A 26,170-nucleotide genomic window follows, 5' to 3' on the forward strand; every position below is an offset into this window, starting at 1 on the left:
GAGCCTCGAGGGAGCGGGGCGGGGTGGTACGGAAGCGTGGCAGAAGGGAATCGTGAAACGCCGTTGTCAGAGCGGAGCGCTCAGCCCGCCGCCGCACGGACTGACGGAGCGCTGCCATGGAGCCGCCGAGCCGCCCGGAGCATAGCGCTGCTTAACGGGAGGCGGGAGCTGCGTGTGGCAGAGCCGGAGCTGCGCTCACACGTTGCCTCGTGCCCGCCGGCTCCTCCGTTGACTTCGTCTGCCTTCGTTTCCCTTTGGATTCGTAGCGTACTTTCGTGAATTCAATCCCGTGAGTTTGTACGGAAGCCGAATGACGCGTGTGTTTTGAAACGCTGCTCGGATTCTCGCTCGGTCTCCAAACGAGCCCGATTTTACTGTTTGGTGAACACTATCTCCGGAGAAGTTGCTATAGATTGCTTTATAACGGTTCTGCAAGAAGGGGGGGGGAGTTTCCGGCTTGCAGGACCAAGAAACTGGATACTAAAAGTCACTTAAATGTTCTAACAGCGTTGGAAAATGGGAGCTGCTACGAAGTTAGCGTTCGCTGTTTTTCTCATCTCGTGTTCTTCAGGTGAGTGCGTGTTTTTGTTGCTTTGGGTCAGCTGTTGGAAGGCCGAGGTGATTGCATCGGCGGTAGAAGTCATTTCTCCAAATGAGGTTCAGGTTAGATATCAGGAGGAAGTTTTTCACCCAGAGGGTGGTGATGCACTGGAACAGGTTGCCCAAGGAGGCTGTGGATGCCCCATCCCTGCAGGCATCCAAGGCCAGGCTGGATGTGGCTCTGGGCAGCCTGGGCTGCTAGTTGGTGACCCTGCACACAGCAGAGGATTATAACTGGATGATCATCGTGGTCCTTTTCAGCCCAGGCCATTCTATGAGTCTGAAATGACAAATGTGTGGGGACGGCACTAAAGGATCGCTGTTTTTACTGTGATCCCTAATGCATGATCCTTTAGGTGCTTGCAGTGCTCAGACCCCGATGTCGGTCCAGCAGGGGCTGTGCCCACCTCTGGGCACCTGGCGGGGCAGTTCCCAGCCTCGTGTTTTCTCCAGCATAATTACCAAGCTGAAATATTCTGAACTTAATTTAGAGCTCTTGCTCTGGAGCATCCAGTGGTGGATGGCAACCTTCGTTAATGCTTCATTAGTTCGGAATAATCGCTGTTGTGAAAGCATTAGCTCATCCCGCACTGATAGCGAGTGAGCACATATGGATGCGTGCACCGAAAGAGCCTGAAAAGACAGACTTTCGATTTCTGAGCAGTGATTTGTAACACTTTTTGTTTTGCTGTTTAGTGTTTCGCTTTCTTAGCACCTGAAACCCAGCTTTCATGCTGCGGCTCTCGGTCCTGAGAGACAAGCGTGGTGTGAGAGCCTCCATCCTTTGGGTTGGGAGGGAAATGGTTATGTAGCAACCAGTGGCTGGAGAGCTGCTGCTACAGCCCTGCTCACAGCTCCACCAGCTGCACCTGAAACCTGCAGAGCTGTGTAACACTCGGTGTGTTGTTCGTGAGGCAAGCCTGACCCTTTCTGTTCACCTGCTGAATGTATGTGCAGTCCTCTGTGTATGCTTAGATCCACTTTTTGGCTTTCTTCTGTGCAGTGCAGAGGCACACTTGTTGATCAGCCTGAAGGCCGGCAGGCTCTCTGTGGGACTGCTCCAGGGCAGTAATGAGATCTGCATAGCGATGCCTTTTAAAATTTCAGCTTTATGATGTGCAGGATTTTGCTGAACAGCATATTTTCTTGTGGTTAGTAAATGGATAGTCTAGTCTTATGTCTGTAGTGTTATTGATCAATTCCGTGTGGGCTAAATGTGCTGTGAAATGGTGATCGCTGCCAGAGACAAACTAAAAAAACCCTTTCTGTTCTAACCAGAGAAATAGCAGAGCAGGTTAAGGGGAGATGGGAGTGGTTTGGGATTGTTTTTTTTTTTCCTTCAGATTAGAGTACGCCATTTGTTCTATTGCGAAAGAGCACACGATTTCTTCCAGTGGTTTTTGTTTTACCCTAGAAGGTGTCTTTCATCTTTCCCTAATTTCTTTTTGAGGAACTCGCATAACCACATTCCTCTTAATTCAGGAATATCTTCTGCGGGGAAACTTTTCCATCCCGCTGTCAGTTTTTGAAGACGCGGTGCCATCTGTTCCTCGTGTCTGTCTCTCCCCTCCACGTCCTTCTATTGAGCTGCTTTTGCTCGGAGCACAGAACAGTGGTCTTGCTTCCTATCGCTTCATTAAAAAGGGCTGTTAAGTAGCAAAACCTGTCCCATCTTTTACATTTCTTGCTCGTGTTGGTCTTGGTGAAGCGAAGTGAATGTTTCTCCTGCCTGTAGAGGTAGGGATAATCTTTGCTAAACGAACAGAAAACTGGCTGTGATTCGGACGGCAGTGCTCATATTAAGGGCATTGTTTTGGTGCTTGTTCCAGTATTCCACGTGAAGTATTCCGGTATTTAACACACATTAAACTATTTCCTGCTCTAATGCTAGGAATAGCGGAGTTTCTGCGGACCTGGTATGGGCATAAAAAGGAATAGATTCGCAGTAAGCTTTTGTTTTTACACTCAGAATCATCAGATTATGTAAGCTTTCTGCACGAAGTACAGCACTTGGATGAGCAGTGTTCTTCTGATCGCTGGCACTCGCTCAGCTTCAGATTCCTATCGATCAATCTATTCTCACATCATGGTCAGAAGAATAAGTTTCCTTTACAGTTTTCCGACTGAGGATGAAAAAAGAAAAGCTTCCTGTGCAATTGTTTATTAAAGAACATTGGCAGTGGCTGAAGAAATCCAGGAGTTCAGGTGTAAAGGTGTCTGCTTCCACTCTCTCCAGCTGCTCTGCTATGTGCATATGGGGGAGTTGGGTTTCACGTTTATTTATTTGCTGTGTCCTTTGTGCAGCTATTTTCCAAAGTTGCTTACGTGGCCCATTAATGCTATTGTTCTTTAACTAGGTGAAAATGGTTTGTTCTGTGGCATGAGTGTGGAAGTGGGCTTCAGTCTGAAGGCGTTTTATTCAATGATCTGCTGTACAGAATGCTGGAAGTTTACTTCAGATCTATAGGAATTTCCAGAGTTAAATCTAGTCTTTGCTAAGAACGTGGAAACATTACCACTTTTTGACTGTGATATTTAAATAGGGGTATCTGTGTTAAGATACTGGACTTCATAGCAGCTTAGATAGCTGGATAAAAGTGGGTATAGATTTGCACCCACTTATACTCATCCAAGAGATTGAGTTGAATGTGTAGGAGCTAAACTTAAAAGTGCCCTTGGTGTCACGTTTAGGTTCCCTCAGCCTAACCCTCTCTCTGATATCCTATGTGTGCTCGATTTTTGTCTGAATAAAGAGCCAAGGGTCCTGAAATAATAATAAAATCCCTATGAACAGTGGAATACACTTCCTGCTCCTCTGCTCATGTGAGGCTGTAAGCAAGCTTAATAAAGAAAAGTGAATAAAACAACCCGTTCATCAAGGAACACTGCTCTTCAGATGTTATCTCTGTTCTCCCCACCCCCAAGGAAGTGTTTCTGTGTCCTTCCCTTCGTCATTACCGAGTTACTCATTATGAACTTTCAGGAATCGAGTGTACGCCTTCACAGCTCTCTGTGCTGTTTCCGTGCACACGGCCTGTGGCAGCTGGGAACGTTGGGAGATGTTGAAGCAGTGGCTTCTCTTCAAGCAAAGCCTTCTATTGCGGAAGCTGCAGCTTTTAATTCCTACTGGTATCTCCCAAACGATCGTTTCCTCTCTTCTGAGTTATTATCCGTTCTTTCTCTGTACCTGGGGGGTTGTCAGCAAAGTAGTTCTCCAGCTTTAAGTTTCTTGCAGGGAACCAGACCTGAATTTGTTGCACAGTTCATGCTACAAATCGCTTCAACAAAAGAAAGCACATCAGGAAGGTCCGCATCCTGTCTTTTTTCCCCCTACTGCCGGATCGTTCTTAAGCCATTCAGAGAGTCTTGAATAATTTAGCCAGAAGAAATGATTCAAAGATACCTCTGCAGGTATTTTCACTGCTTGGGGAATGTTTTGATTTTTTTAGTATTTATTTATTCTTTCTGTCTCACACCAAGTGTTATTAGGGAATTTATTTTCCCCAAACACTTAGATAACAGTACTGAAGCCAGAGATGCTGCTGCAGATTCAGAAGCTGAATATTTAGGTATTCTGGAGGAATTGAGGAGTGAGAGATAAGTCCTTCCTGTAATTTTTTTCCTGTTGTGACTTTTTTTTTTAACCATCCTTTCATTGCTAATTTAACTGCACTTGAAAATCCTGCCAGAAGCCTGTCAGTGTTGTTTGTGAAATTCTCTGCAGCCTGTCCGTGAGTGTGGTTGAGCTCTAATTGCTTAATTGCACAGGTAGAGAAATAGGGCACTTCAGACTTAGTACTACTTGTTCTTATGAAAAGCAGGATTTTACTTTACATATGTTATTTTGGGGGGGGTAATAAGTGTGTTATCATTGGGAGATACCAGCAGTCCTGATAGTGCAGTTCAGAGCAGGACTTAAAATCTGCTTTTTTTTTTTTCCAGCATAGATCCACGCACCTACATGTGAATGAAGATGAAGGGGGGGGGAGAGCAGGGGGTTCTGTGTGAGGGGAAAGCTGTTCTGTTGCACGGAATACAAGGAAGTAATTGCTGCTCTCGTGAATAATAGTTTTCACCTGCTTTGAATGGGCAGTATTTGAATGACTCTTCTTTTTTTTTCTCCACCTTGCTGGAATTTGGCAGCAAAAGCATTTCGGCGATGGGATCTGCCAGTTTGCAAATGAGAATATAGAAAAACACCCTTTAACTCGAGATGTTTGGTTTTACAAAGGGGAAAAATAACAGCAACTCCAATGGTTTTCATTCGTAGCTGTTCTACCTTCTGCAGCCTTTGCGTTTTACATTCCTGGGTTTGGCAGGGCTTCAATTCCCTTAGCTTATTTCTCCTTGAAGTTGGAATTCAGCTCCCTCACAGATTATCATTATAATTTTATACTTACGATTTCAGTATCTTAAAAGATAGTACTAACATGTTCCTTGTACACCAAGAAATGAGATGGATACAGCATGCAGAAGCAAGGCTTTTGCAGAGCTGTGATTCAGAGACATGCCAAGTCCACAGTATTTATCCTTGGAAATCGTTTAGAGAATAGCTGCTATAACACAGGCTGTGCAAAGATAGAGGCTGACAAGGAACTTGATTGCAGAAGAGATTTCTTGGTGAAGGGGATGCGTTTCCACCGCTTAATTAACAGAAAGCAGATTAATGCAAATGTCTGCTTTAGCTGGTTGGTGGAATGCATGGTCTGTTAGCTGTCTGATGTTCCTAAAAATGAGAACTCTTTAAAAAGATCAAGAAAATTACAAATTTTACAGCCAAGTTCTTGTGTGATTAAATCTTAATGTGTTTTTGTTGCCTTGGTGCCTGAAATTCGGCACATCTTATTTCCTGTTATTTCCATATGGAAATTGAAGTGTTTCTGAATGCCAGTGACTTTATGTGGCATCTCTTCTCTCCTCTGCGATGTCTGCGTGGCGGCGGTGGGTTTTTCTTAGAAACAGTTTGCAACTGCGGTGCCACAGAGACTGAATATTTACTGCCACGTTGTTTACAGCCGTGTCTGTGTGGCTGAGGCTCCCAAACAAATGCTAGATGCACCAAATGCTTGAGTTATTGGAGGGAAGAGAGCAGAGAAGTTGATCTGCTGCACTAATTGCTGTGAAGGCACCGTTCCTTAATAATTCTGCAGTGAAAGAGCTCCTCGTGAGGAGAAAATCAAGGAAGTTGATCGTTCTGCACTTGCTGGTTAGAGCTGTAACTGGAAGCAAGTGGTCTGGCCAGGAAAAAAAAAAGACAATTCACTTACTAACTGGAGGCATAAATCTTTGGTTATGTGGTTAAGAGGTACTTGAAAAGCACTTGGAAATGTGAGAAGCACCTGTGGGAAGTCTTCCTATTGCTGCAGCCAGGAGCAGTTTGAGGTAACCCGGAATTGTTAATGGGGTGGGATCTGCAGAGGCTGAGTGTTGGAGGCTTGATGTACTCCATGGTACACTCCTCTGGGTAGCTGCTGCCACAGAAAGCTGAATTGCATTATAGAGCTTGGGGAAAGCATGCGTGCTCTATTGGTTTTTTTTCTCTTCTTTATTAACTTGTATCCACACTTCTCCCAAATCAATCCTCATTTTCAGACTCTCAGGCAAAGAAGGATGAGCAGAGCGGTAGCCTTTGACTCTGCCTTTGGGTGGTTGTTTAGTGAGCTGTGCTGTCACTGCTTTCAGGTAGGAACTGTCATGGAAAGAAGGAGCAAGTGGTGTAATTAAAGTTGTGTTGGTGCCAGGAGAGGTCTGAGTGGCAGCTGTGTAACCTGAAATCTTGGTGACTTCACAAAGTAGCAGAGGAAGAACAGGAATGCTACATATATTGACAACTCTGTTTTGTTGATTTTTTGAGGGTAAGTGGAGCATTGCTGAGTTCTAAGAACTTCCTTGTAAAAATAGTGCGTTCTGCTGGTATGTCTGGTTAAATTGGTGCAAGGGAATCAGTTTCAGTCAGGATGCAGAGTCAGTCCAAATCTGTAATAATCAATCTCAGTGCTATTTACTGTAAAAACATGCTCACGACTACTAAACTTCACCAACTTGGCCTTCACATGATGCTGAGTACCTTTAGTTGGAAAGAAGACTACACGCTGTTGAAGTAACTTAAGTAGCTGAATACCACCTTGTTTTAAGGTGTCACTTCTATTTTTAATCTCAGGGATTTGTATGAAGCTGTACTGAGGTGGTAATTCAACTCAAAAAGCTGAAGCCGTAATGCAGTTGTGAAAATAAACTCCTATATGGTCCTAATTGTGATGGACATGTAAAAAAAAAAAATCCAAAATACAGCATTTTGGCTTCCAGGTGTTTTATTGCACAGGGGAGCACTGTCTATAGGGAGTGAATTCAGCTGACTGAAGGGCACCGTAGATGGGAAGAATCAGTGTTTTATGAATACTAGATGTTAGCTGAAGTTATTCAGGAGACTATTTCTTGTTGTTCTGTTTCCCTGCCTTTGAGATAGTCATCAGCTGGGCTGAAATTAAGAAAATGGACATTGTATTTTGCATTACAAAGGGGAGGTATTGCTCTCTCATCTAGTTTGGTTGTGTGCCCACAGGAGGCTGTTTCACTGCTGAGAAGATGTCACAGTCTCTATAAGGATGACAGAAAGTGACTTGCATTGTACTGTTTTAATTCTTAACTGAGATATAGCTTGAAGCAAACACCTGAAAAGTTATGTAAGGAATCCAGTTCCATTTAAACTCTTCATTTTCAGAGAATGTCTGTAAAATTTTTTTACTAGGAATTTGTATTGCTGATTTTTTTTATTTTATTTTAAACTCAAGTGAAGTAGTTTCTTGTGACAGATGGGATTTTGAGTTGGATGGGTACAGCTCTCCCTTTTAGAAATGGAGCAGGGGAAAGGTGGTCAAAACAGCTAGGGCTATTGTCTTTGTTATTTTCCCCAAGTTGCCATAGTCTTGCAGTCTACTTGTTAGTGTTGTTTTTTCAATACAATTTCATAATAAAGGCTGTGAATGGAAGGGGTAGCTTCCTGCTTGAAGTGACTTTGCAAACTCATAGGAGCATGGCTTAATTTTTGTTCTCCTCAGGAGATCATCACCTGTCCTGTCACGCTCAGAGCACTGCAGTATCCACCACACCTCCAGGTTCTTGTCAGGCCCAGCAGTGCCTGCTTGTGATGCTGCAGAGGCTGCCCTGTCCCATGACTCAGGCTTTTGTCCTTGCATTTCATGACACTCCTGCTGCTGTGCTCTGCCTCCATCCTGAGTGACATCCTGAGCACCCCAGCTCTGGTGGTGTCTGCAGCCATGGTGATGTGCTTTGCACCTCCTCATGCAGCCCTGATAAAGGCCTCAAGCAGGGTGGGTGCTGGGGGGTGCTTACAGGACTGCAAGTCCCACTCAGGATGCTATCTGGGTGCTATTCTGAGCACATGCCAGCTGTATCTTGACCTTTATTATCTCGTGAAGCTGATTCTTAACTTCATTTCAGCAGTTTCCCTCCTTTTTGGAGGCTTACAAACTGGTGATTAGGAGTTTGCTTTGTAGGTGAAGCTGCAATAGCATGACCTGAGGTCTTTCAGGTGCAGAGTTCTTAACTCATCTAGTTACACCAATCTCAAGCCTTTAAATACTACCTAATGACCTAGTGTTCTTTATTCAGCCAGTTGTATTTAGTGCTTAGATTTCAATATCAGCATGTAAGTTGAAATTTCATCTCCCTCATAAAAGCTGTTTTAAAATATAACTAATCATTTTATCATTTTAACATGAAAAACTTTCTTTCTAGGAATTCTGGGAAAGATCCACATAAACAGGGAAGTGGTTTAATTTTGTTGTGCCATTATGTTGTTAAGTGTATGAGACCAAATTAAACTTTGCAGTAAGTGTTAATTTTAGAAATCTTTGGTAGTGTTTGTCAGTAGATGGTACAGAGAGTTCTCTCCAGCTCATAGCAATTACAGGAGGGAGAAGTTTTCTTTAAATATTTTAATGTTTCAGACTTGGGGAAAAAAAAAAAAGGCTATGAAAGTTGCTGTAGTTTTAAATTGCAATCAATTGTGTGCTCTTATGAAAAACAAACTAATTACCTATTTTTCATTTGCTCATTAGGCTATTTTAGAAGTAGCGCGGAGAAAACCCCTGTTTAAATATTGGTGGGGGGTTTTTAATGTTGTTTTGTTTTAACTTTAATGCGAGAGTCTGTTTGGTGAATTATCCCCAGGTATAATTCTGCTGTACTGTGTTCAACTCCGCCTGTCACAGAGGTTGCCTTAAAAGGCCTCAAAAAATCTTATGGTTTGATTTCTTCATTTGTGGCTTATACAAGGCGGAGGAGGAGAAAAGGATCCCATCCTGACCTTACCATGTACACATCAGTAGTGATATCTTAATTAGTTGACACACACTAAGATTTGAACCAGTGATTAATTTGCAGGGTGACTATTTAAAACCACAAGCTGTTTGCTCACCACCATTCCCTCCACTGCCCCTTTCCCCAGTGAAACAACCACTCCAAACTCCGTAGCAAGCAGTGGCTTCCTGGTGCTCTGAAACCCCTTCTACCAGAAAGAACCCTCAATGGTTTGCTGACATTCACCTGGAAAATGATTTTGAATCACATCCTATCAGGTCAGAGACTTTCCAAGGAGCCACAAGTGCTCAGGGCTCACTTCTTCCAAGTGAAGTGTAGGAGTGGGTCCCAACTTCAAAGCTCTCGATGCCTTAATACTCTGATGTACCTTCTCTGTGGTTTAAAAATATTCTAATGGATGACAATTAAAATTTATTTCAGGGTTTTTTTTGTTTGTTTGTTTAATCAAAATGGGGAAATTGTACTTTTGACAGGTTGAACTTAAATCCCCTTTTTGTTACGCTCATGAGATGTATAATTATTCCCAGCAAATATTTAATTTTAAACCCAACTTAACTTTTTAAATAGAATTGTTGGGATGGTTCAGAACGCATTTGAATGCTGTTTGGATCCATGTTGACAAATGCTCAGGAGCCCTTGAGGAAGGCATTTGTCCTTGGCCTTGTGTCCCAGCAGAGTGTGTGAAGGCAGAAACTTCGGTTCTAACCCAGCATCCCTTCACATAGCCACTGGGCTTCTGAGGGTGTCTGCACAGAGGCTGTGAATTATATAATTTGCAAGGCAATTAAAAGAATCTTAAATCCATAATTCTGTTCTTCAAATGAGGAACAATTATGTTCAGGAGAATCATCTATGGCATTTCCAAAGGAGAACCATCTTCTAACAGCCTGTCATGAGGATTCAGTTATAGAGCAGATTCAGATTGTGTTTTTCTTTTAATCATCTTGAGCCTGAGAAGTGCTGAGAATGTACCAGAAGTGATAAACAGTGGTATTGGTGTTACTCTAGGGATGGTGAGAACAGACATGGAATAATTCTTGGATTTTCTGTAATCACTGCTGAGGAAATTTTGGAATTTGGTAAAACATCTGAGTGACTTGGGAAAAGAGAATGAGCCCTGATGCAGTGTGTGAGCTTCTTCAGTTGATGATTGATGGAGGTCTTCTAGAACCTCGCTTTGCCAAAATATTTCTTTTGAAATATGGTAATCCCAGAAGTTTTCCTTCTGTTATTATAACTGTGTTGGTGTTGGAAGCTTTTTCATTCACATCAAAGACAAGCAATGGTATCTGTGCAGAAAACTGATTTGTGTTTTTCACTTCACCACCGTTGTCCTGGTCAGATGTGAGGTTTCTGTTCACAAGTGATGTACAGTTAAAAAAAGTGAATACAGTTAAAAGTCAGGCTGTTAAAATCCTATGTGCACAGTGGTAGCAGTCTGTAGTATGTCAGAGAAGAGGCCAAATTACCACTTCTTCTTACAAGAGCAAAAAATTGTTTGAAATTCTCTCTTGTGGACTTCCAGGATATTTCTGTGCTGACACTGTGCTCCAGAGGAGCCTCAGTTGGTTGTCTGATCTGCAAGCTCTTCTCACTTTTTTGCTCATAGCCAAAGTGAGTTTAACACTTGGCGAAGAGAGAAGCTTGTTTGCAACCTCAGTGCTTGTTTAAGAAAGCCGTTATTCAGGCATGGCCTGGCACACTCACCATGCAGCAAACTGTGGGCTTTGATAGAGCTCTCGAAATGTCACTCATAAACTGCAGAATCTTTATTGCAGATAACATCTTGATGTCAGACATTGCGTGCCCGTGTCACCTTGAGGTGGGACATTCGAGGAGAAAAAGTCCTTTTGAAACAGGAGTTCAGTAATGGGATAAAGTTTCAAAAGTAAGCCAACGAAGTGGATGCTTTTTAATTGCTCCTACGGTAGTTCAGCCAGCTTCATAGAGCAGCTAATTAGTTCTACTTGTCCAAAAGGCTTATTTTGGTTGCTCTGGCTGCTGCTGCTGACAGCCAGTATCGCTTACTGCAGCCAGTCAGAGTAATTTGGCCTTCTTTCATCAAAGTCAGGTTTTTTTCCTCCTTCTGCAAAATCCCTGGTTCTCTGTATGGTAAAAAGTTACATTTGATGAGTAGTTTTAAGTCTTTTCTTTACTCAGGCATCTTTGAAGTGTCATTATTTAATTTCTATTGTATGGCACTTTAAAATTACATTTCTAGCTTTAAGCTAACTTCTCTATTTGACACGGCGTCAAGACTACAAATTATACATAATGAAAACTGTTACATCATAAGTACTTTCAGTGTTGGTGTCTTGTAGTACTGTCAGCTTTGATTTATGTAGAACACAGAAGAAAAATTCTCTGAAAGACTGAGAAGGTGACAGTTCCCTTTTCTGTGTCCTCTCCCTCACCCACATAGCTGCTTTTTGGTGAATTACACTTCACTGTTGGTTCTGCCCTCTCACACCAGCTCTTGTGGCTGTCTGATGTTCTGCTGGGCTGATACTACTTGCTACACCAGCAGAAGTGACTTGGAGCACCTGTGAGTGGCTTTCTGCAGGCAGGATTGGATGAGGACAAAGCTGGGGTAGAAGAAAGGAGCATGGGAGGAGATGGGTGACGTGAGGGCTGGCAGTGCCTGGGTGACTTGACCTAGGAAATGAATTACACAGGGAGAAAGCAGAGTTGAATGGATGGTTCTGTGTATGTACATGTTAAGAGAGGGGAAAATGTTGTTAATATTGCGTCTTTAAAAGAACCTGCTGCTTTTTTTGTGGTGGTTCTAAGGACCTCAGCACGCAGCTGTTGTCACAGGGCCTCCTTCTGCTTTGTGTGGACACACGAGGTTTGTATATGCTGGAGCTGGAGCATACCAGTGCAATTCTCCCTGCCTTCATGCAGTCAGGCTGCTCTCTCCCATTGCACTGATGGATACTGCAGATAGTAGGAGGGAAAGTTCCCATGTTTCCAGAGAGATGTCACCGACAGCTACAGCTGGAGGCTGCCGTCCCCAGAACCTGTACTAAAGATGTGGATGATAAAACTGACTTTATCTCCTAAGATTGCTGCTAACAGTGAGGTAGGAACTGAGTAAGAGGTGCAGACTAAGGGGCTGTGACATCCAATTATATGCTAAGTTTAGGAAAAGAGTACAGAAAGCCTATTTGCTATGTAATCTTAGCAGTGTCTTGTTTGTAGTATTTCAATATTAGCAGCAAGTTGTCCTAGAAACGTATCCTGTACAGATAGGTGTACAAGCTTGATGCAAAATGTATCATGTGGATCAAATCCAAGCAGTAAATAGACAGCACTTAAAGATCTAGAGAGAGAGAGAGAGAGAATACAGTAGAGGCCCTTAACATAATGAATCTGCTCAGAGTCTGTCCGTGTGGTGGAAGCCTGGGCCCCCTGGTCTGAACTGCTGAGCTTTCACACAATAAGCTTTTATGTAGAATTTCCAGAGCTTTCATCTGTCTTCTGCTGGAGGGTGGGTGAACTCTTCTCTGGTATGTGCTTACACTTAACAAAAAATAAAATCTTGATAATCGACGTGCATGGCCTTAAGCCTGGGAAGGATGGGGATGATGGAGGCATCAAGTCTGGGAATTCAGCTTCTGTGGCCAGAAACCTCTGTACTTCAGTTCATGCTCTGCTGAGGGCAGCTACGCTCTGCGGTTAAGTGTCCCATGTTCCTCAGCTGTCTGTACAGAGATACCTAAGTTCATGGCATTAAATTGCATTGCATTATTTATGTGAGGGGGGGCTTCAAAACTGCAGTCATAAGCTACTCTGTTTCCTCATGTCACTTCTCAGCCTAAGGCCTCTGCAGTCTGAGCACAAATAGGAACAGACAAGGCTGGGAGTTTTCTGACCTCCAGCAGCAATCTCAGTATCTCTGCATAGATGGTCAAATAAACAGTGTCAGAGAAGCAACAAGGCTGTTACATTATTACATCCACCTGAACTGGACAATGTTACATCCAAGATGAAGGTGGGTGTCAGTCTCTGGCTGTTCAGTGCTGCACTGAGGAATTGTGCTGCTTTCCTTCAGTTTCTGCTTTACTGTCTGTTGGCTGTGCTGATGAGCTGTAGGTAATCATCCTGTAAAAAAAATAAATAAATAAATAAGAAACTGTTTTTCTTCTCATTCAAAAAGGCTGTTCTCCTGTTGATCTTAAGTGCATAGAAAGCTGTCTTACAAGGACTCTTCCATTACTGTGGAAGAAACAGCTTGAGCAGGCACGACATGAGAGTTCTCCCATAACCTTTTCTTTTTGGCAATTGTGAAGCTTTGATGTTCCTCTGGCCTGCCAGGAGAATTTATTGCTGAATGAATTCCTTGCTTGTGACAAGAGAAACACCTGTTTCTTCCTGAGCAGAAGAATTCCTCCATCAAAGAACATCTGGCAGTATAAGCCCTTAGACTACTGTTTATGGCTCCCCTTTCTCTGAGGTACTCCAAATACAGCTTTGGAAGTGTAGTTCTCTTAAAGTAAGCATCAGTGTAATAAGGGTTGCTGGCTCTTTCAAAGAAAATACAGACTAGAAATACATCATCATCCTGCCGCATATTACCCATAGAGCCTATGTTTTGCTATGGAAGAAATGTGTTCTCTTCCAGTGTTTTTAATAACTAGGAGTAGAATTTTGTGTATACGTAGATAGAGCTTTAAATGAAATGTTAACAACTTGGAACATGATAGCTACAGAAATGCATTTAGGGCTGCTTTGGGGACCAAGTACCTGGATAGTTTGTCCTTTGTTCCTACTTGGCCTGCTGGCCATCTGCTTCATATCGCAGCTCTAGCAAAGCAATCAATGCTTTTTTCAAAAGATGTATTTGTTAACCATGCATAATTAAACTGTAGAACTCACTTCAGAACCGGTGCAAATAAAAAATGGTCTCAGAAATGGACAAATTCATGGAGAATAGTTTGCCCAAGGTGCTTAAGTATGGTCTGGTGGAACCTCTGAGTCAAATAATTCCCAATCACTGGAGCCTCCTGCCAAGAGCCTTTAGTTGATCCTATGGTTAATGTTGTTTGATATTTTTGAAACATTCTCCTCCAAAGAATATTTATGCTGCAAATCTGGAAGACTTGCTGTTTTTCTGCTATGTGTTCTTAATCTGAGCGCCCGCTTCAGTATTAAAATGCTTTATAACAAACAGGAGTTATTTCTCATGAACTGTTACAGAAAGCTTTCTCATCTCTTCCAAACAGAGGAGGGTTCTAGCGTGAGTGTTTACACTGAGGAATCACTGAATACATATGGGCACACTGAAGAAATTCTCCTCGTGCTGAAGATCTGCACTCGCTTCCCACCTGGCCACGCGTGGCTGCTGCCCTGTGCCAGCAGGGAGAGGTGTCCTGCCCAGGAAGGGACGTGAGTCAGCAGTTAGGAGCTGGTGCAAAGTTCACTCTGCTTCCATTTACCATGTGTGTTCCAAAAGTTAAACTGTAGCTCACGCATTAGCTGTGGCTACGGTTGTTTCTTCTGCGTGGTTGGGAAGGTGCCTTCTGTAAGACGTGAAGGGGACCGGAGGGTAGAAGTAAGGCCAGCTCTGAATGCTTAGGGCTGTGCTGGTGGGCTCATGGAAGTGCTGGTCAGTGAGTTTGCCCCTGTGAGAGTGCATTATTGATCCCAGGCAGGGTTAATGTCTGAGTTCTCTCCAGACTTGCATATTTGGAGCAGTGTCAGCATATTCAATATCACATGCTGCTTGCTCTGTGCTCACTTGTTCTACTGACTTTGGAAATGATATAGGGTAATCCACAGTAAACGTATCCTGGGTTCTTTCTAAGTTGTTTTAATGTGTTGAGCCTTCTGCTGCTGCTATATTGCCAATATTTTTGAGTAAAATAGATTAAAGCTAGCTTATGTATAGTAATACAATCCTCCATCCTGGGTGTAAGTCTTGAGGTAGGTATTTAAAAAGAAGCTCTGCTGCTTGCTTTGTCAGAGCCTTAGCTGACACAGGGCAGGCTCAGCTAGGCTTATTTTCCAAAATGCCACAGAATCAGAAACTCAGGATAATTACTTCATATTAGCTCAGTCCAGAAAGAGCTATTTATCCACCTCCATCAACAGTGGATGGAATGATATTTTTAAGGAATTTGGTGAGAAACTGGCACTATTGCAAGCGACTGTGTAACTTCTCCCGTGGTTTAAAGATAGAGGATGTGCTGATGAATTTGTGCTTCCTAGAAGGCTGCATTCATAGGCAGAATTAGAATTTAAGCTTAGTTTTTAACCCTTTATTCAGAGTAACTTCAAAACTGTCTTTTTTCTCTCCTTCAAGAAGTGTCAGATATTCTGCTGATTTCTTATGAGTGTTGTTGGAGACCTCTGTGCAGGTGATCTGTCGGCCAGATGCCCCCAGAAATAACCTCCTGTCATCATTGTCGTCTCACCTTCGATACGTAGCAGAGTTTGGCACTGCTGCCTGTGAGCAGGGAGAATATCTGTGGAGAACATGTTCAGGGCAGCCTTCTTGAGACTTCTCTTAGCATAGAATGTGGAGTTTCAATTGCCAAATATAAACCAGTCAAAGAGCGCCGAGCTCTTGGTAAGAAGTATCAAAACCTGGATTTCCCTTGAATAGCCGTGATGTTATTTCTTTAAGGCCTTGTAGTTAATTCCTTATTCAGTCCCCCAAAAATAGTTCTTAGCATTGACCAAAGATAGCTTTGCAAAGCGGGGAAAATATGAGTGACGTAGCCGTGTTTTCATTCTGCCATGAGAAATAATGGCCTGCTAACAGAAATTGAACTTTATACAGCTGCAGTGTGATAGAAACTAATTTTTGTTTGCTAAGTGCCACCTGAAAGTAGTCTGTCTGTCTAGTTTTAATTATTCTATCAAGTTTATCTAATTAAAGTTAAGAACTTCTACAGCCAAAACTCATTTCATGTTTTTGAAGATAAATAGGCAAGCTCTGAGAACGTCTCTGCAGCAATCTTTCAGTACTTAAAATTTCCTGCTTTACTTGAATACTTTGGGCTTGTTGTTTTTGTTTTTTATTAGCTTGTAATATTGTGTTGGAATACATCAGATAGGCAAATGGTGCCACTGACCAGAAAAAGATTGCTTTGGTGTGGTTCTATGATGGCCAAGTTTAATAAAACAAGGCCTTGCTTTACATTCTTGTATGCTCACTGCATTTTCCAGTCTCCTCTGCTTTTGTTTGATGCTTTTTGCCTGGGCAGACCAGCAGGACATCTCTCCTTTGGGGGAAGCCATGAACTTAAAGCACAGCATTTCAGGCCATCTGTCAGAGCAGTGTTGTTTTGCACAGGGCTGGGAGTGTCAACAGGTGTGCAGAAAATTCTTTTGTCAAACTGCGTGATTTAGGAGGTTAAAATGAGCATTAAAAAATCTGTTGTCAGGAAGACTAAAGATAGGTAATTCTTTAAATAGATCAGGAGCAAATGAGCTGGAGCTCTACAGTAATACTGCAGAGCTTTAGGATGCTCGGTATTGGGGAGTTTATTCATGAAAAATATCTGTGGTGAAGCTCTAACTTTGCAAGTGAAGCATACAGGCTGGGGAGGATCCAGAAAAACCTTCAAGAGTGGTTTTTTTTCATCTACAAATGCTGCTGAGGGGCTGAGAAATCTCAGTCCATTTAGTTTAAGAAACATCATGGTGACCAGCAGCTATCTGCAACGGGAAGGGATATCTGCAGTGGGAAGGGAGATCTCCAGTGGAAAGTGTTAGTAACTATTAAAAATCAGAGAATGTGGAAAAAGTGGAGATGGGACTGTGTTTTTATCAGGCCAGGATTTTGAGTAAGAATCAGAAATTTTGAATTAATTCCTATGTTATATTAGGTTTCCCATGGGTTGTGTGGTCGTTTAAGAAGTTGAGCTTGATGCAAAAGTTAGTGGTGATGGTTCTTTTTTCCTCTGGTTTAAAATGTAGATTTGCACAGCTTTCTGTGGACGGTTCTCTCCCAAGCTCTTGTTAAAGATAATGTGTTCAGCTCCCAGAAGTTTGAACCTGCATAATTAAGTTGTAGACCAGCATACAAGATTAAAGGGAGTTGTTCAGGTAGCACTAATAAGAATTTCTAGCACTTTTGATGACAAATGTGAGACTTAATAGAGGGATAATCTGAGTAGGGAGTATGGGAAAATGTTGGCAGAAGGAAAAACTTTGATGCGAGACACTTAATAAAGGAAATTAAATGGTTGCTGGTGAGCATACAAAATCATAAGTGAGAATGAACCAGGATGTAAGCAGAGTAAACTATGGGATGCAAGGAATGGATTAGTTTTATATTAAGGCATATGTACCAAATAGCACAAGTATGCTATAGGTGTATAGGCAGCACTGCTCTGAGTTTCAGTTGAAACTCATCAGCAAGTGAATCTTTTCTTATAGACAGAAACCAAAAAGAAGCTGAGCTGATGACTTACATTCCCACTTCATTCCCCAAAGCTAGCTTTAAGAAACTGTATAGAAAATATCTTAATTTCATTGCTGTCTGCTGAGTTTTAGTCTTAAATGCAGATGACCAAATCAGAACTGAATTCAATATAGTGAATGAATTCCCCTTCTCTTCCAGCAGTGTAGAAACTGTTCTGCTCATCAGTAAGTTTCTTCACCAACACTTCTGTCCTGTATCCCCCATCCCCTTTATCCAGGGAACTATACAACTGTATTGAAAATTGCCTTAGCATATTTCAGAGCCAGTATAATAGCTTTGTAATCAGTGATAAATATCTAATTTAAAGATAATTAAAAATGCCTGTCATATATAAGCATGTGATGTTTAAGTAAAAGTTGTTTCTGCTTGCTTAGGAGGTGATAAGATTGTAGACTAAATGTGATTAATGTTCTTTGCAGATGTTGCTTTATATGCTTAGGCTCTCAGAAGTAGAGCAGTCTAGACTGTCTGTCTGCATTCTCCTGCTGCTTTGATCTTGATTAAAACTGGTTGTATTACATTTATCATCTTCCTTTTTGAATGCCAGGAACTATCTCAACTGGTTTTTGTATGTATGCGTGTTTATATAGAAAGATACTGAGTACCTTTGTTTGAATGCTGTAAAAATTGCATATTTGGATGTCTTCAGCAAATAGCAAAAACAGATGGTTTTTGTCTTGAAAGCCTTAATTCTATCACTTGGCTTCTTTCAGACACAGCAAATGTTATTCAGAATGTTAGTGAAATTCATCAGGAGTGAATCAGGCTAGCGTTTTAAGTATGCTTCTTCCCCTCCTGTTGGATAGATAAAGAAGAATAGGTGGCTGCTTCTGCTCTCTGAGTTCTTCAGTCACCTTGCTGCAGTCATCTGTATTTCTGTCAGGTCTGGTGTTCTATTAATATCTACATGATCTATCTGCTACCCCAGGATTTTCTCTGCGTGCCACCCTGAGTGCTGCACACAGTGCTCGTGTGGCACTGCCAGCAGTGCTACCTGCAGAGCAGAGCTCTCCAAACGCTGCTTATGGCTTCCACTGCTTTGGGAGATGATGAGTTTTTCACTCGTGCATAAGCATAGCTGGGAATGATTTTTCAGCATTTGGATAATTAAGTTTCCTGGGTGTTTTTTGTTTGTTTGTTTGTTTTGTTTTGCTGACTTATCGTGTGAAGATTGCATGGGTTCAGTTTGAAGACATGTTATGTTTTATGGGCAAGATTTAAGTGAGTCCTGTTAACAGTAATAAATTAGTTGATGGGTGGTCAGTAGAAAATTTGGGGTATTTCCATGAAGTATTGAAGGAGATGGGGTTTCTTTTTTATTACATTTGTTGTTGCCTTAGGGTGCTCTCTGTATTTGAGTAAGCGCTGTTTGTGAGATGTGTGCGTGTTGTAGCATCCAGACCACAGTAGCATCTTAAATCCAAGTATGGGAATATGGCTGCATTACGTTTTGCTCCTCAAGTGCACCAAACAAATGAGTAATAAGAACTGGATAATAAGTTAAATACTGCATACATCATGTACTCCTCACTACTGGGTGTGCTGGGTACTACAGGGTGCCTGCAGCCAGAGCTCAGGAGCTCCCTGAAAGTTGCTGAAATGAAGATTGCAGTTGACACAACGATTGGGGAAAATTAATTAAAAGATTTGAATACAGGTCTCACACAGCAAATCTGAATTTCCCCCTCTTTTAAAAGCGTTATGCAGTACTTAATTGATGTACTGGCTGAACCGGAGTTGCCGTTCTCAATGTGTGAGCTTTGTAGCTGAGAGCTGTGTGGGGCTCTCACAGGAAGACCTGTGTTCCCTGAGAGTCATTTCTTAATAAAATTCTGGTAATTTACTTTAATACTGTGAATTAACATATTGAGAAATTAATGCTACAAATGTAATGCAACGTTTTGTGACAAATGCATTTTTAAGGTTTTCTTGCAAAGTTGAATGAAGCAAAACTGGCTTAATCAAACACTTCCTTCATGTCATTTTTTTTCACTAATTTGCATGCTATAAACCTATTTAAATATCTTAGGATTATTGTACCATGTCAGGTACGTTCTATGCCACGAGGGTACACAGCACCAAAATTCACCTTGATCACATGTTAGCAAACACATGGATTGCTAAGCACAGAGCCAGCAGCAGTTATTATTCTGGTGTGATTTTGAGCAGTTTTATTGCAGACATACAGTCTGCAGTGCTCCTGGGGACTTCAGTTCTGCTGAGCATCCATGCATGGGTCTAAATGAGAATGTAATTTGATGGCTCAGTGATGAAACGTTGAGGTTGTTAAAATCTTGCAAACGTGTTTTCAGTACCTTTTAGTATACAGTACGTTTTGCAGCACATATTTGCCCTGAACTACCGTTGACTCCATCTCTGTCTCTGCCTTGCTTCTTACTGAACATCAAACATCATTAGGAGAAGCTGCTGTTTGTTTTTTTTCTTTTTCCTTACGAAAAAGCATGGACATGAAAATGCAGATTGTGTTTGTAGGCAGGTAAGGTAACTAGAAGCCTCTATCCTGGGTTATGTTTGTATTGTTTTGGCTCTCATGCCAGATCAGTGCTGATACACTTAAGACAGCTGTTGCAGCAGTTGCTGCATCTAACTGTGGTTATGACAAGAAGTGTGCAGTTTGCCCCATGAGCAGCTATTCCTGAAGTCACTGCTGCAGGGCTGTGCTGGGGAGCAGCAGCACAGCCTTCAGGAAGCTGATCTGAAATTGTTCCCACCCCAGCCAGTTATTCTTAAAGCTTTTTCAGGCAGAAACAAAACACTGAGTTGGTTACATTTTAGTGCTTAATGTCCTGATGTTAATAACCTGATTTTGGGTTTTGGGGTACTTCATTTATAGGCTTATTCTTGCAAACATATTCGTAATTAGTAATAATGCAAAAAAACAATTAAAAATCCAGTGGATAGAAAAATCTGCTCGTGGGAATACACAGCTTAACAAAAATAGTGCAGGGACTTGCCTGAAGCTGGGATATGTTAGGAAATGGCTTTGTTGTTCTGTCTCTTTTTTTTTATCTTGCTGTGAACCTCCAATACCTGAATGTTTGACAGCTTTTCAATCACTCTTATCAGCATTTATTCTACATAAAAATGGACATAGTGATCTGTAGTAAAATCTTGTTCTCACTGTTAATCTCTTTAGGGCTTGGGAAGGAAATGTTGGGGGTTCAAAGTAATTAAGTTATTGCTGGGCTCAGCAATTGCTGGGTGTGTGGTGCTCAGAGCCTGTACCTGTGGCTTAGGTACAGAGCACACATAGGAGCTCGGAAGCAAGAAGATACATACCTACCTTGCCTTACTTACGTAGTATAAGGCTAGATAGTAGAAGTGGATACAGCAAGGTTTGAGGTCAGGCAGTTGGTGTTTTTTTTTTTTTGCTTTAGGTTGAAAGTTCAGCAGTCAAAAGCATTTTAACGTTTTTATGATGATAGGTATTTACTCAGATGGGCAGTGTTGCAGTTTGACGTTTATGGAAGTTTAGTGGCTGAAGGAGGGAATTACTTCCACTCGTTTGTGCCAGTTCAGCTGTTTGTGAGGCTGTGCTGCAGAATCTGCTTTGTTGATTGCACTACAACTTAGAAATGTACTGCCTTGTGTTAGAGCAGCTACTGCGAGCTACTAATGTGATGTGGCTGTGATGTGTGCAGTCTTAGAATGCTTCTGAAGGAGTAACAAAGGAAAAAACAATATTGATACGATGCAAGTCTTCGGGAATGTTTCATCTCAAGTACTGATGCAATTCTGGCCAACCTCTTCAGGAAGGATGAACTGGGACAGGCCTGCTGTTACACTGAGTGCTGAAATGAAAAGGAGAGCAAAAAATGAAAAGGCAAGAAAAACTTGTAGCATCAGCTGTGTGAAACATCAGATGTAAAGGTGGATGCTTGCCTCATGGACATCATACTGCTTTGGTTTGACTCACTGTGCAATTCTGTTTTCTTTGCAAAAACTGTTGATACAGTTTGCATTGATACTGACTGATTCAGAAGGGAAAAGGTGTCATTTTTGTTTGTAACTGAATTCTGTTTTTCTGTTGACGTTTTTGCAGAAGTAGAAGGGATTCTCCTTGCGTGGAAGAGGAGAGTCTTCTCATCTCATGATACACCAGTGAAATGTTGGTCATATTCAACATGATTCTGGAGGGTGTCTGAAGTAGTGCAGGAAAGGATGTGGAAGAGAAGAGCTTTCACAGATCCCAGCCTGGACAAAGGACCATTCTGATGAGCAGCACTGTAGTGATTCACAGCTGGGTGTCACTGGGGTGGGAAGCAGAATAAAACCATCAGGCAGGCTGGTTCCCTCTTGCTGCATGGAAAATTCAGATTGTTTTATGCAGTCTGTAGAGAAGGAGGAAAGTCATTTATATCCCTCAGCTGCCAAGATAGCATGTAATTGAAGATGATTTTTTTTTTTTTTCCCCTCATAGTTAGCAGAATCTTCTGTGGCCCTAGTTTATCTCTGGAAAATCTAGCATGGTAGAAAAGGGTAAGAAGAAAAGCCAAGTGAGCCTGGTGCATTGGATGAATGCAAGAGGAGAGGCAGCCCCATACAGCACAGCAGGGCCCACCTGGGGACTGCCCTTACCAGCAGCAAGGCTGTAGCTTCCCCTTGCTCTGGGGCTCCAAGTACCAGGTCATGTGGACAGGTACCTGAGGACGTGTCTGGGAAACTCCCAGTCAGACCTTCAGATGGAAATTCGGCTGGTTACCAGCAACAGCGTGATAATCATCCTTCAGAGCCAGTCATACCTTCCTGTTTGAGTCTGATATCCTTAGATGGTCTATTTAGGCTTTAGTCTAGGAGCAGGGTGCCTGCAAAGTGCTTTGTTTTTTAATTCTAGCAGCAGCACTGTAAGGCTCTGTGTGGAAATGGGGGTACAACTTGTCAGCCATGGGAAAGCATCCATAGCTCCCTCGTCTAGCTCAGCCAGGACTTATAGATGGTGCCACCAAACGGGGCACAGCAGAGCCCCAGGTTGGGGCTTTTTTAGTCCCAATACTACCAAACCTGAGTTTTTCTTTGAATTATGTTTCTACATTCAAACCTACATGCAGTACCAAGTGCCTGTATTTTGGGAAGAGCAGCGGGAAGGAGTCCCATAAGCCAAGCCTTGCCTCTTTTATCTGTGGTTTGTTCCTTTTTCTCACTTCCTTTTTAAATCTTGGCTGAGCCAAAAGAGCTTTTCCTTTGAGGTCAGCTACTGTGATTATTTTCTAGTGACTTATCGTGTGTGTGTCTGCTTCAGGGTTTGTGCCAGGGGGAGGAGGGTAATCCCAGAAGAAAACTCTGTGTGTTTCTGCATTGGTGTCTGATCTGCCCCTCCTTGGTGTCTTCAGCCTCTGAATCTTGTAGAATTTGAACTCGTGTGAGTGCTGTGCACAGTGTCATTTTTGGGGGGTAAATTTTTATCAGCTTATAATAACTTTTGTGTTGTTCAGAGGGAGAAAGAAGTGTTTGACCATTAATGTCTGGATGAGGTGAGTGTAGTCCCAAAGCTGTACTTCAAAAAACCGAGCTGCTTATAGAATCTGTCAACGTTTTTTCCCTTACAAAATTGTTAGACAGTAGATGAGAGGACTTTTCTGTTTTGTGCTGCTCGCACCTTTGCAGTGACAGGAGTGATGTGTTTGAACTTGAAAACATCAGCCTGTGTTTTAGTGTGCTCCCTTGAAGTCAAGAAGTGTGAAAAATAGCACTTCACTTTGCTTGAAGTTTCTGGAGATTCACAGAGGTTGGCAACCTTTATTTTGGACAAAGCTGGTTGGTGCCATAGATATCAGTTGGTTCTCTCCAATGGCCATTGCTGGCACAAGTTCTCCCTAAGCAGTGTTGATGCTGCCTGAGCAGGACACCACAAGCTTTCTTCTTTCCTCTTCTTTAAGTGGAAGGGAGGAGCCATTGGGAGGGAAGCATCTTGCAAAAGTATTGTCGGCTTTTTTGTTTCGTGATTAAAAGTTCAGAGAGCTTCAGATACTGTTGTTGTACCCCTGGCAGTCGCCAATGTGAGTACTTTGTGTTATCACAATTCCCATTCTTTAATCCCATCTTTCTTAACCACTCCCACGGAGCCTTTACTTCAGATGTGGGCTCCTCAAACCAGCAACCAAATTCCAAGGTTCCTCGCCTTCATGTGGGTCTTTTTCCTTGAACTGTAGCTTCCCTCCTTAGATATTCCATTAGTTCCGCTGCCTTTCTAACATCTCGGGTCTCTGAAAACCATAGCTCTTTGTTTAAATTAACTGAAAGGTTAATAGGCTCTCCAAAAGGTTCTCTGGGAGAAGTTCAGCATGGTGAGTGCACAGCTGTGTCTGCAGAGCTTCTTCAAGGTGGCTAGTCACTGAGGCTTGAACTTGAAAGGTCAAGTGGCCACTTTTGCAATACTGATGACTGACAAGTAAAGCCTTTCTTCTCACTCAGATGTTCAGTGTGTTTTAAGGTCATCTCTTCTTTGGATTCCAAACTTTTAGTTCTTTCATGTGACTGTGTCTAATTTTGCCTTGTTACATGTCATCAGTAGTACTCATGATAGTACTGGCTTGGTAGCCTGAAGTGGTGTTTCTATTCAAAAGTTGGTATGCTTTGCATGATACTTAAGTCTGCCAAATCTTTCTTACTGGAACTATGTCATTGCTGTGCCTTGAAATGTTAAGTGGAACTTAACTGCAAAATGTAAGCGTTAGTGAAAGCAAGATGCCCAAGAAAGCAAGGGTGTTTTGGCACATTGCTTGCACCCTGAAGAGAAATGGTGACATGCTGGTGACATGCCGGAGCCATGCAGCCTTCCCCCAGCACATGGTTCTGCTGCAGCTCACCTCATGCTGAGGCATCGTGCACCGACTGCTTAGTGGCAGAACAAAGCTGCTGAGTGGTCCAGCTGCACCTCCAGCACCAGAGCTGCCTTTGCATCCGTGCCAGTGAGGAGAGAAATGGAGCACCGTGCGTGGTGCCAGCCCTTTGTTCCTGAAGTAAGAAGCACTGCTATTTTGTGCTGCTCTTGTAGAAGCTCTCCATTGATTCAAGTGTTGAGCTGCTTTGCTCCAGGAGCTGTAGTGGAGCTTGCATTCACACTCACTATTAATACATTTTTTGCTAACTTCTATTTCTTTAATATCAACTAATATGTAAAATAATCTAGAGTGATTATGGCAGCTAACTTATTAAAAATTGTCTACTGCGTTAGTATCTGTAAATCCTCAGTTGCAAAGTCATTATTTCATTCGTAAGTTTTGTCCTAGGAAAGAACTGAGCCCTCAGATCCTTTAGTAAGGCTCCTGAAAGCTCTTTGGATGGAGCACTTTAGTGGTATTTCTGCATTCTTCTCCAATAACCTTCTGATTGACTACAATGCTGATTTGGTAGACCGTGCTAAAAAGGAGAAGGTTGAGGAGAAATTCTAATCTGAGGAGACAGAACATCTCCTCTGCAAGGCAGTGTGGCAGCAGGTCGAGTGATTTGTTGCTTTACTGACTTGTTTATCTTTTGCCTGATTCTTGCACTGCTTAGGTTAATTGCTGCCATGTATGGATTTAATGAATGTACTTTGGCACAGTTTAGAGGAATTACAGTCCTTGTCTGACCTGAAAGCATTGAGAACAACGGTAATAGGACTAACACTTGTCCAAAGCTCAACAAAATATGTTTTGAGGCATCTTATGCATAAAGAGGATGGAGCAGATCCTTTGTGTTGTAACTCAGTTTGCTTTATTAGATTAAAAATAAACTCTTTATTTTTCCTTTGAGAAACATTCCCTTGGGTGTTATCAGAAAAAATATAGAAAGATAAAAACTTGCTTCCTGGTTGTGGAAACATCAAAGCTGCGCCTTTGTTGTGTATTTTTGTAGTCTGTTCCCAGATATATTTGTGGGTCTAGAGGGCGTATATGAGATCACTGTGGAAACAACTAGAATAATATATGTGGATAAGTACTTGAAAAAGGTATCTATGCTGTAAGTAAAGCTTTTCAGGTGCTATCTGTAGCTATACTACATTTTCTGACCTCCTCCTTACTTGCCTAGAGCAGTGTTATGATTCACATATTGTAATGAGTGGGGGTGGTCTGTTGTGCTCTGTCTCACTGTGTCCAGTCCCTGTGGTGCTTCTGCTGATCCAGCGTACTAATACATTAGTTCCTTATGAATTTGTGGACCTCCCTGCCCACATTGAGTTCAGGCGCACCCCAAATATCACACAGTGTAAATAACCCTCCTGCAATAAGTAGAATGGTACCAGAACTAGCTTAACCCTATCATTTTTCACATAGCAGATTTTCTAGTGAACAGCCCCAAGAAAGTCCTTGCCTATCCTATGAGCGTTCCTGCCTGTAAAGCCTTGCCTTTTCTGTCCTTGTGTTTGTAGTAGCATCAAGCACCACTGAAGTGTGATGGACTTGTTGGGGTAGGTTGTACAGCAGGGAAAGACACGTGGGATCCTCTTCCATGTTTCACTTTTGCCATTTGCATCTTGGGCTTAAGTAAGTGCATCTCAGAAGAATGCTGGATGGAAAAAGAGCACAGTTCCATCTACAAACAGGCAAGATTTTTTTTTTTTCAGGAATTCATGTAGTTCTGCTTAAAAAAAAAAAAAAAAAAAAAAAAAAATGGAAGCCAGTCCTTCAAATCCCTACAAAGGTGAGGTTTTCCAGACTGCTCCTAACAACTCTGATAAAGTTGTTTTCTGTTCAGCTGACAATTACAGCGCATCCTGTATTAACAGCAGTTCAGAAGTTCACTAGCATATGTTGGTTCTTTTTTCTACTGCAGCTGTCATTTGAACACAAA

At 42.2% G+C, this 26,170-nt stretch overlaps 1 protein-coding gene across 2 annotated transcripts in view; it reads left to right on the top strand.

The window, feature by feature from the left end:
* The first annotated feature begins 6 nt into the window (after positions 1–6).
* The window catches only part of ACVR2A (activin A receptor type 2A), a 52,650-nt gene continuing 26,486 nt past the window's right edge, over positions 7–26,170 (top strand). For both annotated transcript variants that reach the window (XM_010713999.3, XM_003207751.4), the window contains exon 1: positions 7–571. In XM_010713999.3, coding sequence (XP_010712301.1) covers positions 517–571 — 55 coding nt within the window. In that variant the 5' untranslated portion in view covers positions 7–516. The remainder of the gene's footprint in view (positions 572–26,170) is intronic.

Source organism: Meleagris gallopavo, chromosome 7, assembly GCF_000146605.3.
Source record: "Meleagris gallopavo isolate NT-WF06-2002-E0010 breed Aviagen turkey brand Nicholas breeding stock chromosome 7, Turkey_5.1, whole genome shotgun sequence".
Lineage (NCBI taxonomy): Eukaryota > Metazoa > Chordata > Aves > Galliformes > Phasianidae > Meleagris > Meleagris gallopavo.